Below are 15,033 nucleotides of genomic sequence, written 5' to 3' on the forward strand. Positions count from 1 at the left end.
GTCTGCATGGCGGGGAGAGTCGGTGGGTGGGAGTAAAATGATGAAGGGAGAGAGCACGGGTGGGGGTGGTGAATGTAGTGTGTTAACACTGTAGGTCATTCTGTGTCTGAGGCTAGACGGGCTCAGAGAATTTACACCCCTGTACTTTAGACTCAAAACGGCTTGCACTAAAAATAACCCATGGTCCACGCTGCTTACGTTTTTTTGTTGCAATCACAGCTTCTTTTCCTTGTCCGACGTGGGGTGGGGCGTTTCAAGAATGGTAAAGTGAATGTGGTCGTTTGTGATTGCTTTTTGGGCGGGTGCTGCTTTACCTAAAAACATTGTTTAATTGACTTCAGAGAAGTTGTCTTGACTCTTCTCGGGTGTCTAAATTAACCATCTACCCGTACATCTGAGCAATGATGATATTTTGTTATCCAGGTTTCCCTCAAATGATTGCCAGTCGGAGGAATTCCCCCGACCTCTCTGTCTAACAAATGTTGACAAGACTGCCGTCTGATCTTTCAATCTCAATTGCGATTTTTGCCCTGTTCAGAACAACAAATGTGTCAGCTTCCAGACTCCCTTACCTCATGGAAAATATTTCCTAAATCTATTGACCAGATGTAATCACCCTACTGTAAATATACAAGAAACAAAACTATAGAACGGAATCAAACCAGTTTAATACTCTCTCCGTCTCTCTGCAACTCACTCCTTTCCCCAAGCTCTCATAACTGTCCCCCTTGCTCTCGTAAAACCCTAGTGCCTTTAGACAACTCTATAACAAGGCTTCACAAGCACTTTAAGATTATGGTGTTGTCTTTATGTGAAGGGCGGGAGCGTGCTTGGCCCACGGAGAGGCCGGGATAGACCTTACTCAAAAGACACGTGAGCCTATGTAGAAGGTACGGCTTTTATGGCACCATTACAGCTCCTGGCAGTCTAGCTTTTTAATTCTCGCAATTCTTATTGAACCACTTGCTACGGAAGACAGGCTTATGGTCATTTTGTGGACTGGGGTGAGAGAGCAAAGAAAGTGATGTGCCCCTCTGTCCTACTGCGTAAAGTCTGCCTCTATTTGTCAGAGGCTTCAGACATTCCGTGTAAAGCTGCGTATCAGTGGCCAGCCAGCCAGACCCTGGAAGCTGCCCAGCATGCTTAATCAAACAGCAATTACCAACAAAAGCTGTCCGGCATGGGCACTCTGAGGCAGTGGTTCTCAACATGTGGGTCAGGACCCCCAGGGGGTCCCCACATTATTTTGTGGGGTCCCCAGATGATTAACTTAATGTGCAACATTGTTTTCTCACTCAACATTAAACAAACCAACAAAAAGTGTAGAGAGGGTATATGCACATTTCTAAAGTTACAATTTAAGGACTTTTTAATACCTCTAAAATGACAAATTAAACATTGGAACAAATTGTCAAATATTAGAGGAAGAAATTGTGACAATAGCCGATCTACATGCTCACAATGCCTAGCAACGCGAGGTGTTGTGAGCATGTAGATCTGCTATTTTCACAATAGAACTGTGTTATACAAAATGTAATGCCTCAACTCTTAGTGCTCGTCAGGGTGGGGGGTCCCCAGTTAAAATATGATTATTCTGGGGGTCACGGCCTGAAAAGGTTGAGAACCACTGCTCTGAGGGTCAACTCTGGACACTGAGGCTCCATCACGCAGGTCTTTATGTGCCATAATGTCTTACGTTGAGACTAGTTTTGAATTAAAAGAATTGTTAGCTAGCAGGTATGCAAGGTTTTAAGAATTATTTCTGCTTTTTGCCTGTAGCAGCCTGCAGAGAAGGCACTTATCCAAAGCACTAGGATAGCGTCATCATCATCACGGGTTTTCATCATCATGGTTTTATCTAGAACAGGAGAGGTTTTTCTTGTGCGTTTCCTGGGATAGGGTTTGGGAGAAAGACGGGTACGGTGCAGGAACCAAACCCCCAAATTTAAAGAACACAAGAACGAAGTGATTTACAAATAGAGCAAGCAAGAAGACTAGGGATATATAACAATTAATGTGTGATGATTAATGTGTGATGATTTAAATCAGTAAATAAAAATGAATTGCAATGCTCTCATGTATTGTACTACATTTAGTTTTGGGTTTGTTCATTCACTGCACACTCTCACACGCATGTCGTACTACAGAGTTTAAATTAGGCTTTAGTAGTAAAGTTGTGAATGCAGCTGTGCAGATTGTGTGTACAGTTTAAATCACAGTAGGGATGTTAAAGGTTAACCATTACGACATTTGTAACCAGTTTATACAAGTGGTTACACAGTTAATTTATTTTTTCATTTGTCTTGGCTTTACCCTAAAGCAACGAGTGGCTCGGGGACCACCAGTGGTCCTTGAGGGGATTCCAGGTGGTCCCCAGCTAAATGGAGAGTTGGTAACCAAATGGACCCTTATAGATCTTTAACTCTTGAGTGTAAAATGAAACCAAATGGACCCACAAGGGTAAATTTGAGTTCAATTATTGTTAAACATCAGCATTACTTAAAGGAGCGAGAAACCCTGTCCCTTTATTTGTTTTATCAGAATTCAGATTATGAAAAGAAATCTAAAGTAGGCGTGGTTATGATCTGTTCTTGTGGGGGTAGGGGCGGAGTTGAGCGTGCATATCATTATACTCTAGCCAGTGCCACAAGGAAGCCATCCACACTTGCTGTCTGCATTTCGGAAACAAAAATTAAAACTAGTCATTACAGGTGTAAAAGGATTCCGCAACTCCATGTTATATTTACAGGTAAAAATGTACAAGTCTTTTACAAACAAGGTGTCTGAGCTTTTATCTATGGTTTTAACTTTCTCCACCCCGCCCGTGCTCTGGACTGTTTACCGCATGTCGAGCTGTCTTATCCGCGGGGAGAACCGGAGCGATGGACACTGGCTGGTAGCACTGTCGGCTATTTTCTGACTGTGTGTGTGGTGACAGTGCACGCACACACACGTGACATTCACGGAAAATGGCCGAGCTTGTAGATCGGCTATTTTTTTACTTTTACGAGTACATTTTTAATTCCGGACGTTTACTTGTAACAGTGTTTCTACATCGCAGTATTGTAACAGTGTTTCTACATCGCAGTATTGATACTTCCTTCCAACATGTAACCAGTGTTTCCACCACTGAGTCGAACAGCTCCACGGTCGGGGATAGTAGCAGCAGCTTCCAGCCGCATAACAGCGTTCTCTCACGGGCCACTGCATGTAAACACGGTGGTGATTCAGCTCGGAACGAGTCCAGGACAATTGAAAATACTAATATGATAAAACACCAAATACTGTACGAAGAAACTACCCTAAAATCTAAAGAACTGTCCAACTTGTGACTTGTGAGAGAGAACCAGATAACACAGACACCACAGTGAGTGTAACTGCGGGCGTCTGCACTCTGGCTGCAACTAAGTACAGTGAAACCACGCCCCCTTGATTCAAATCTATATAAAACAAACGTTAATATTAATTAGATAAGCCATGTCACGCCAAACTAATGGAAGCAAATAATGTAATGAGTGGTGCCAAATATTTCTTTTCTACCCAGAAACCGGAAGTACACAGAAATTGTTCTGAATCCACAAAGCCTATAGGCAAACTGAACGATATCATTGCTCCCTATCACAAGTGACTCATTGATATAATATATATTTATAGAAAAGGTGATTTTGGGTTTCATATCCCTTTAATTTACAAGAAGTCTAGACAATTACAGATTTTGCAACCCATTTTCACCCAGTGCCAATTGCCTATGTAATCCTGGGCTCTGCTCTCCCTCTGCCGCGCCTGGGGAGACAACGGACTGACCTCATGCTTCCTTCTATGCATGAGGAGTCCAAGTTGTTTCTTTTCACCTGACAGGGGGGGATTTCCCCGGGATGGACGTAGCGCGTGGAAGGAACACGTTATTCCAACCAGTTCCTTTCCCCTCCATCAAGCGCCCCGGCTAGCCAGGGGGAGGCATTATTGAGACCAGGATTACTGCATGTTTTTGTGAGGGTATCAACCCTAGGAGACACGGGGAGAACATGCAAACTCCACACAGAAAGGCCCCATCGCCGACCCCACCTAGGGTGTGGGCGCTGATGATGCGGAGGGAGAAACACACCCCCAGCACCCACAGCGTCCCCCGGCAGGAATCGAACCCAGGACCTTCTAGCTGTGAGGCGAAGCACTAACCACTGCGCCACCGTGCCCCCAGAATTGTTATTTTAATTAACGTTTTGCCTGTTCTCTCCTGTGGTACCAACATCAATACAGCATGGAATTGTGGACAAAATCTTCTCTCCAACGACAACAAAATCTTCGACATTTTGGGTCCGAGAGGCCAAATCTCATCAAATGGTTTTCCGCGGCTCAAATGCCCAATAAATAATAGACCTTTTAGCTTCACCCAGCTGATGGCTGCTCAGATGATCATGACGAGCACTCAGGGGCAGCTGTTAGGTGTCTTACTCAGGAGACAGGGACACTTCAACATGTAGACAGGGGTTGGCTGGGAGGCGAAACGGTGACATTCTGATTACCAGGCAGCCGCTCTACCCAATTACCCACTAAGCTGATCCGCCCCCGCTAATACTTTTCATTGGTTTAACATTTATGCTGCCATAGTTGCTTGCTGATATGAACGATAAGGCCATCACACGCTTAGCACTCTCAATAACAAATGACACTGATCATCCTCTGTATCACTACTTCAACCTCTTGCCATCGGGGCTTAGATACAGAACCTTGGCGTGGCTCAAGGTACGGTTTAACAGGAGTTTTGTCCCCTCAGCCATCGCTGCACTAAACAATCTGCTAAGCAAGCACCCCCGTCGCTAGGATGGTTTTCTGTGAATAGTGGGGACCTGGTGATCTGTCCTGTGATGTTTTGTGTTATATGGTTTTGTGTTTTTTGTGTTGAACAGACTTGTGAAGACAAATTTCCCTTCGGGGACAATAAAGATTATTATTATATTAGTTTTTCCATAACTAATGTAGATTAACTGCGAAGGCTTTCATTTACAACAATCTAGACAATTACAGAATGTAGAAGAATTGTTATTTTGATTAACGTTTTGCCTGTTATCTCCTATGGTACCAACCAACATCAATACAGCATGGAATTGTGGACAAAATCGTATCCAACGACAACAAAATATTAATAATATAGGTTTTGGGTCTGAGAGGCCAAATTTCATCAAATGGTGGTCCGTGGCTCAAATTCCCAATAAATAATGGACCTTGATGTGAAAAGGGTTGAAAACCACTGACCTAAAGTGATGTGGAGGCAGTCACCATGTTACGAAGCTGCAAATGTTTATGATTGCTGCCCATGGTGTTGCTTTACAAAAGTAAACAGGCAAACCTAAAGAACCAGACGCACTTCAGGAAGTTTTGCAAAAAGATTATGAGATTATAAAGGCAATTATGTACCATGCGCAATGATACAGTATGTGACTATTTCTAGTAGATTGTGACAGCAAACCTCACACTCTCCATTCACTAACTGGTGGCCATCTTATTAGGTACACACCTATTGAGTATCAGTCACCATCCAGTCACCTCTCTGTCACAGCTGGCCCAAGCAACGACAAAACGAAGGGGAGAGGAGACGTGGTAAAAAAGTATAAAAAAGTGTATTTATTAAATAAAGGCCTAGGACAACAAACTAAATATGTTGGCTTATTTATTCACACTAAACTATACACACTGTACAGCAGTGATTTACAACTTTTTTTAATTTCAAGGACCCACAGTTTGACATACATTAGGCCACAGACCTCCAGTTGAGACACATCTGTACACTATGAAATCCAGTGTTAACATAACTCTGCGTAGTATAAACGTAACCATGGACTGACCCTTTGCAATTGCACACTCTTCGTTAGAGACCCTACTGCAAGGATCAATTTGGATCATTTGGCAAGGGAAACCCTGAAGCGTCAGTGTACCGAGTAGCAGCCACATCACTCTCTGTTTGGAGTAGACTTCGTATTAATGAATGTGTACCTATTAAAGTGGCCACTGAGTTAATTTCTCCATAGCAAAATACAAGAAATGAGGTTCTTCAGAAAAGACATCATCATAAGATCTCCCCTTTGGCTATCTGGCAAGACCTCGTCTGACTAGTCTGATCAGAACACCTGTTCACCACTATTGATAAGCTGACAAATGAACAAGTGTGGAAACATTTTTGCTGAATGCCTGAGAGAGGGAAGGTTAACCCATGATTTATGCTCAGAAAATAGCTGATCTACAAGCTCACAACATGTCACGCTGCGATGCATTTTGAGTATAAATCACTCCACTTACTCCCCTATGTGAGAGGGACACCAATGTACAGTAAACAGCTGAGGGCCTCTTTCTCTCTCTCTGGCCTGTCTGGGTGAGCATTAGAGTACTTCCCGCTGCCACCAGCGACAGCGCGCCACAAAGGAACCTCTGTGGCCGACAATACTGAAGTGGCCGCTGTCTTTTTCGTGAGAATCTCAGGGTGTCTCACAATCTTTTTTTTTTTTCATGCAAGCTTCTTTTCTTTCTCCACACCCCCATTTTTTTATGAGAGAGGCCCTATTTTTCTCCTCTGCCGTTCCTCTCAGTGGCCCCTACTGTGAGGAGAGAGAGAGACACAGACACTCAGCCCAGCCAAAGGTTTGTCTGCCAGTATGGTCAAGCTTTGGTCTGGGACAAAAGCGCACTGACGCTGCCCACACACACTACCCCCCCACAAGCCCACAAGAGACTCCCACACTCCCCACTGCACCACCTCCCTCCTTCCTCCATATCTCCTATCTATTTTTCTTTTCTCCACTCTCAATGACGAGGTGCTCGCAGGAAGATCTTCAAACATTCCTGTATGCTTTACTCAAATTATGCTAAATCACCAGAGGTTGCTGACCGTGACCACCTTCCAACACTGGCTTATCAGTAACTGTTTAGCCTGTCCTTTTCAACAGTTTGCGAGAAGGGCTCTATTTTTGTCCATGCTAAATCCCTAAACTTCTTCGCCTTTTTTTTTTTACTATTTTGAAATACATTTTAAAATACTTCAAATAGCTGATCTACATCGACATGTTTTGAGCTTGTAGATCAGCCATTTGAACTATTTAAAAATGTTTTTCAAAATAGTAAAAAAGGCAAAGAAGTTTAGGGTTTATCAAGGACGAAAATAAGGCCCAAAGACCAAAGACCATGTTTGGAAAAAGCAACAGGCTTGAAACAAACATCATATCACCTAATACTTAACAGAAAGGTTTTCAAACAATAATGGCTTGATTACCAACAGATGTATTGCAATGTGTGCAGAGAGCAGCAGTGGAATCACCCTGCTAGTTCGCTTTGATCAGGTGTATCAGTGCACAAAACATCATCGCTGTCAGACGGAAACATTGTATGTCCAAAAGAACAGTTACTTTTCAGGAAATGTAAAAAAGTACCAATGTCTAATTCAGGGGTTTCAAACTGGCGGGTCGCGGGCCATTTGCAGCCCGCAAGACGATATTTTGTGGCCCCCACCATAATATGAAAGTTTAATGTTAGTGCGGCTTGCACTAACTGTTTTGAACCTCAAAACAGTTAATAATACAGTACAGTTAACAGTACAGTCATGTTCCATAAGTTAAACACAACTTGTTTACATCAGGGTCCTTGTTCATCTTATTTTGTGTTAAAAAATTATAAATAAAAAATAAAAAAACATTTGAGAAGATTTTATTTTAATGTCTTTGATGGGGAGATAGATACAGTAGTTGTTAGACTGGTATGAAACTACAGTATAATAATAAAACAAATTAGTGCACATGCACTAATTCGTTTTATTAGTGCATGTGCATGCAGACTCTGCCTCCAGCGGCCCCAAGGTAAATTGAGTTTGAGACCCCTGGTCTAATTGGTCACTTTAGTTAGAAGCTCTTGTTTTTTTGTGGACCTTTATTAGTGCCAAAGGGGAAATTCAGTTTCAGCTTCACCCAGCTGATGACTGCTCAGATGATCATGACGAGCACTCAGGGGCAGCTGTTAGGCGTCTTACTCAGGGACACTTCAACATCTAGACAGGGGTTGGCTGAAACGGTGACATTCTGACTACCAGGCAGGCGCTCTACCCAATTACCCACTAAGCTATGGCCACCGCTGTTGATACTTTTCATTGGTTTAATATTTACCCCACAGACAGACTTAACTACTTTCAACATGACATCTCCTATTTTGAACACATCATTGACCATCGATTGGCCTTATGATGTTAAGGCATTTTGGCTAACTGTAAGGCAGTGTTAGGCTGGCTATTCGATATTTGTTTTAATTCATTGAATAATTTAATATTTCTTTAGTTTGCAATAATTCAACTGTTGGCATGCTTATGTTTTGAGACACATTTTCTTTCACTGCTAAACAATAGTAAATAAATAATGATACACAATAAATAAATAATGTTTTAAATAACTGATCTGTGGACCCACAGTGATTATAGCTTTTGCCATAATCATGCAGCTCTACAACAGAGGCATAGCCATGACAGCAATGGTACAAAGATCTTTTTTTAAATGATATATGATTTTAATATCCACATAATTATTATTTTGAACAATATGCAGCATGCTACCTTTTTTTAACCATCTGACACTGTGGGTTTAAGTGCCAATTCATGCAACCCAAACCAGTGCCCTAGGCACATTCTTCACAACATCATTGTACCGAATTAAGTTTCTCCAGACAGAGAAAAAGAGTAAAAAGGCAGTAGCGTATTCAAAAATAGAAAATTGGAATAGGTTCTTCCAAATGTTGTGTGCAAGTAAAGTCCAGGACGATATAACAGTGCATTAAGTGCTTATAGAGTGGCCTGAAATGTGGCATTCTTATGTTAACATGTGAAAAGGTCTAATGTATTTCTGCTCTGTGTACTGCACCATACAACAATGCAATGTAACATTACTTAGATCATTAAATGTATTTAGGCCCAGGCAGTTTCAAAAGGCAAATGATTGTGGTGCTCATCTCTGAGTTGCTGTAACAGCTTTGATACTGACTAGTAAACTTTTCAGTTTTAGAGATTTTAGATTGACCACTAATGACCAGTAAGACTCCCTAATCGGGAGATAAGCGACCGTCAGGTCACATGTATGTTGTCTGCAAAAAGCAACCTCATGGTGGCGCTAGAAGAGGGGCATGTGAGAAATCAGGGGCGGAGGTTGTGGTTTGCCAGCCAAGGAGTGTGTGTGCAACGTTTGGCATGGATAGGGGCAATGGTGCCGGAGATAAGAGTCTGTAAAAAGCAACCTCATGGTGGCGCTAGAAGCGGGGCATGTGAGAAATCAGGGGCGGAGGTTGTGGTTTGCCAGCCAAGGAGTGTGTGTGCAACGTTTGGCATGGATAGGGGCAACAGTGCCGGAGATAGAAGTAAGGCCAAAAGTGTGACGGCCGGTGGAAGTTTTGATAGTAACTGCGACCTGACGGTCACAATAACGACTAGAGAACAGCTGAAAGAGTCAATTTGAACTTTGAATTTTTGCATATTGTTTGCTGAAACATCTCAAAGATTAAAATCTCTTAAAATTTTATTTCATTAATTAGGGAACACCACAAGCAGAAAGAAAAGAAAGAAAAGAAAGAAACCATGGAACTAAAACATCTTTGTTTTTCTCTTGAAGTGGTCTAATAAACAGAAATTTGTTTGGGCAAAGAAATAGTTTGTTTTTTCCCCTTAACAATTTTCCAAACAGATATTCTACTGAGCATCTGTGCCTGTGTCACATGTGTGACTTTTATTGCCAGCTGTAGCAAAAGATTATATGAACAAACTGTGCCCCTCAAAGCTCAGATCTCCACCAGGCCAGGCTGCCTACCTAGGGCTGTGTCAGTCATGGGGGACTTGAGGAAGCTGTGGGGGGAAATAAAGTTTGTGCAACTTTTCACGTTTGTGGCAACCCTATGGGCAGAAGTGAAAGCGCTTTTGGAGGTATGCTCTAATAAAAGGCCCTCAACTGCGATTCCAATGTGTGGATGAATGGATATTGCGTTAATAATAATAATAATAATAATAATAATAACAATACATCCAATTCATATAGCACTTTTCTGTGCGCTCATAGTTATGGCTTAATTATGGTGGAAATAGCAGTTCTATAGACCCACATTTTCAAAAAGAACAAAAATAACACATCTAAAATATGACAATGTTCTGAACTTGTAGATTGGCTATTTTCATCATTCATCATTCAACAACTTAAATAGAACTCGAGTGGTTTATATTCAAATTGATCAAAAGTGGAAGAGCACAGACATCTACAGTATCTCTGTCCAAAATGACAGAGTTCACGGTACATTTATTATATGAGCTCTAGTCTAAAGCATTTGGTTAAGAGTGTCAAGTGTTCTATTGGTGAGTGCGTAAGCTTATGAATGAAAATGACCATATTCACAAGGTAAACATTTTGCTCTTATGTTATGGCCGTCTAGTGGCCTACTTGTATTTTACATTATTTTACTTGAGAAAAGATAGATAAGTGATGGTGGTTTTGGGGACTGTTCATATCATTGCAGTTGTTCCATGGGAGCAGATTAGAAAGCTGGCCTAGAAGAAGTAAAAGTAATAATTGCTCCAGTAGATGCTGCAGGGTATAGACTAGAGAATCTCCTTTCTGTAAGGCCCCTCCACGAATGAATGAACCCACAGCTTTCACATTGATCCAGCCCTTCCCCACAACTCATACTATGTATATAATGTTTATTTTGGTACTTTTCCAACTCAAGCTCATTTGATTTGGAGATGATGAAAGTTCTTAATAATTATACACTTTAGTGCAAAACATTATCCACTGTTTGAAGTCACTTTTGCTGATTTGCCATTTTAAAATTGCAGAGACGACATAAGGGGGTTCTAGGCTGAATATCCTATTGGGAGCCTTGTCAAGATTTTGTTGAAATAAAAGCCACTTGTTAGGCAAATATTGGCAGAATAGTGGCCAGACTTTTAAACAATTTGTTAATTTGTCTATCAAACAGAACATTCACTGGACACTTTGTCTAGAAAAGAATTCTCACACACACAATCTCACTCTTACACACAATCAGACACTCACACAAACTGGGATGCAACATAGCCTAATTGGACACTGGTGCAACAGAAGAAAAAGAAAACAAGTAACGACCCATCACATGGAGAGGGACACTCACCAGTTTCTCATCCACAGTAATAAGTTGCGTGTCTGGTCCTGGTTTGTCTGCCAGCCTCCATGCGGATGTGCTAGTAGACCTGAAAAATCAGAGTTGATTAGATCAGTGTGTTTCCCAAACATAGGGTCACAGACCCGTTTTTATGTGTTGCGATTAAATATCCTGTTGTTGTTGTTTTAGTTTTTTACCTTTCCTAACAATATATATTTGAAAAATAGTGAAAATAGCCGAACTTTAAATTGACTATTTTCACTATTTTAATAGAGAAAATAGTCAATCAAGGCAAAGTATTTTTGTAATTTTGTGTCCTGGGAAGACACTCAAGACAGCAAATTTGTCTTCTCGAGCTGAGACAAGATTTGGGAACCCCAGGATTAGATGTTACGTGCCAACAACAAAAAAGAAAGTTACGTAAATCGACTCGCTATCTTGGAGTAAGTGATGGCAAGGGAAGTGAAAAGGAAGAGACAGGGGAAATTCTCTCCCATTAGTACTGTCTGGTGAGTTTCTGGCAGGCTCCCACTCATGTCCTAATGACAGGCTGTGCTTAATGCTGTCTCGCTGGCCAACTGTCAGCAGTGCCTGTGGCTAGGGATGGGACCATATGAAAATTTCATGTCACGATTGTTGTGACCAAAATAATAGCGATTTATGATATTACAGCGATAATCAAAATATACTAGCCATAGCGTTAGAAGGAGTTCACCCTTAACGCTATGTCAGTGATGATCCGGTGCGCCCGCAGGAAAGGTTGCGCACCCTCTTTTCTGTAAAAAATACTGTTTCATTACTCACCAAAACAAAGGTGACTGTTGGGAATTGAAAGCCTACTCTACTTAGTGGAAGCACTCTGAAACCCCGACCACACGTCTAAAATACATTTCTAGGGCAAAATGAAAAATTATCTACCGGACAGAGCCACTCTTCCTGGTTGAGGACTGTTTTTACGAAACAGCGCTTCCAACGTTGCAGAGCCAAATAACAGCCAACGAGACTAATGCTTTCCTGTTAATGCGGTCCTCTGACCTGCGCGGCAGTAGTGAGTTGGCTTGGTGCCGTGATGGCGATAGCGAAGATTAAAAAACTAGAAGAAGTAGTGTCTCCATCCGGTGGAAGAATGCTTCCACTATTTTCAACTCCCAGCAGCAACCTTTGTTTTGGAGAGTAGAGAAACAGTATTTTTCATTTTTACTACAGACGAGAGGGGGCGCAGCCTTTCCTGCGGGTACACCGGATCATCACTGACATACATACATAGGCTGCAGTCTAATCAGAGAGTTCTGCCACTGCGGGGTCAGAAACAGTGCTGGTCATGTGGTTCATTGTCACTACACCTCATATACTTCAATGCATTCTGGAAACTTCCGGTTCGCGGTTTGTCACTATACGCCAATAGATGTGTGCGTGGAAGACCTGGCCCCATGAAGTGAACGGGAGTGACGCCACTCTCTCTATACAACACTCTGCTATGGACCAGAGCAGGGTTTCCGGCAGTCCATTTCAGGCCGGGCAGCCCGCCCGGACTGAAATGTCCAGCGCCTGGTCAAAGCGTACCGTCCGAAAAGTTAAACGTCACCACAGCAATAAGCGCACAATGAAGTAATGCAGCCTTTCCTCCTCGGACCGCTGTGGAAAGCCTGGCGTGTCTTAAACAGTTAAAGGCAGCCACGGCCGTGTACCTCACGTTTTCAAGGGTTGAATAGTTTGTTTTAAACCTTCATCTTTAGCCTCAAGTCACAAAGAAAAACTTCCACAATGATTTAACTCCAGGGCGGGCGGGCGGGCGGTGGTGTGTACTGTGTAAGCTACACTGTTGCATGAGAGAAGCACCACTCTACGTCCGCGAGTTATTTTCACAGCATCGTGGGATTTGTGCAGGGGCAGAATAAAGCCTTCCGTGTGAAAAGCTTACAGTTTACGTTGGGTTCATATGTAAGATTAAAAATAGCAGCGGAAAAATACGCTACCGATGATAGTGTATTGAACGTCCAATCACTGGTCATCATCAGCTGAGCACAACTGCAGAGTTTGGTATGTTATTGTTCAACAAGCCAGACGAAGGAAAACCTGTTACTCCTAGTTTATAGGCTTCAAAATAAAAGTAGACTACCCACTTTTAACCTGTTGGTGGACTTCAAAACAAAATAAGAGCGCTTGGTACTTAAAAGTAACTGGAATATTTATTTCAAGATTTAAAAAGAAATACAAATACAATAGCTGATCTACAAGCTCATGTTTCGCAGTGTAAAGCTTGTAGATCAGCTATTTTCAAATATCCCATTTATATTTTCCATCATCACACTAACTTGTTAATATTTTGAGGGCAAAAATGAAAATGTATGTATTCAAAAATCTAAATATATTTTGCTTTGTTTGATGTTATAAGCAACTTCTCTTTCTCTTATCCAACTTCTCTTAATATTTTGAGGGCAAAAATAATTAATTAATTAATTAAGCAAAGTTTTCCGGCGGACGCGCAAACGCGCACCCTATATGTAAAAAAGAACAAAAGACTATTAAGTATGTAATTTAAATTTAAAAGGTCCGTTTTACCAGTTCTGGAGGGTTTAAGTGGTACCAGAAATGAAGCTTGGCAAATAAAAGGTGAATTGATCCCAGTGCATGACGGAGGATCATTTCATGATAAATTTAAATATCCACGATACAATTATTGTGAGCCTTTTTTATCACGCCAAACAATAATGATTATCGTCCCATCCCTACATACACACCATAAAGCAATCTATGACGTTTTCGATGAAAACATTAACCATAAAAACGATATATGATCATATTTAAAGGAGTAGTTCACCCCCAAAATGACTTTTTTTCTGTTGATTACTCTCCCTTGGAGACTTGAGTTCAATAATTATTTTATAGTTTTTTTGTCGCATTCCGAAGACAATAATTTGATTACAATAACTTTACCCCCCATTGATTCCAGATGGGATCATATGCTGCATACAATAATGCCCTCCCCTCAATGGACATAAGTTGAGCCACATTGAGAACTAAGCCACGACTGTGGTACTACTCGTCGTGCTCCCATTTAGAGAGACGTTTTCACGAGTTACAGTACAGTGAATACATGAAAGGTCGAGCTAAAACAAAGTCGACCCAAACTCGTTTCCCAACGGGTCTGTGGCCTTAAGCTAGATGCAGAATAGACCAAAGTCTAATCTTTGCTTCTGGGGGTTCATGGAACAAAATATTTTGTGATAGGGGTCCATCCGTGGAACAAAATATTTGAGATATAGGGGTCCGCTGCCAAAAACACATTTTTGGGGTCCTTAACCACTGATAGGCACATTCTAAAAATGTCTTCTAAATCCTAACAGTTTTCCTGAAAAAAAATGATGTTGCTATCATTGTTTCTCAAACTTTGTCATGTAAAGGACCCCCATAATGATAGGTATTTGGCCACGGACCCCCATCGCAAAGGGACCCCCAGAAGCAAAGATTAGATTTTTGTCTATTCTGCATCTACCACAGACCCGTTGGGAAACACACACACACACACACACACACACACACACACACACACACACACACACACACACACACACACACACACACACACACACACACACACACACAAATATGAGGCAGAAATGATATTACCAAACTACCAATCACCAAAGCGTGTCACCTTGATGCTGCAATGGTGTTATTGTGTTGTGTGTGCTGATGTCTAGTCAAGTTCAAGTTGCTAATTGGCAAAATGCGTACACAATGAACACCTACCTGACATACATCCTCGTGAATAAGTAGCTAAATAGTGTGTGCCCTGTAATGACGACTAGTATATAAACCTTTTAGATAAATCAATCTAGTTTGTATCCACAAAAAGACTGCTCAGTTAGCTGTAGCTGAACAGAG

At 41.6% G+C, this 15,033-nt stretch overlaps 1 protein-coding gene across 1 annotated transcript in view; it reads right to left on the minus strand.

Moving 5' to 3' along the window:
• Positions 1 to 15,033, minus strand: part of ndufs4 (NADH:ubiquinone oxidoreductase subunit S4) — a 29,516-nt gene that overhangs the window by 14,094 nt on the left and 389 nt on the right. Inside the window, exon 2 of the mRNA XM_080739279.1 lies at positions 11,155 to 11,233. Coding sequence (XP_080595405.1) covers positions 11,155 to 11,233 — 79 coding nt within the window. The remainder of the gene's footprint in view (positions 1 to 11,154; positions 11,234 to 15,033) is intronic.

The sequence above is a fragment of the Nannobrachium achirus genome (assembly GCF_963921795.1).
Source record: "Nannobrachium achirus genome assembly, chromosome: 12".
Lineage (NCBI taxonomy): Eukaryota > Metazoa > Chordata > Actinopteri > Myctophiformes > Myctophidae > Nannobrachium > Nannobrachium achirus.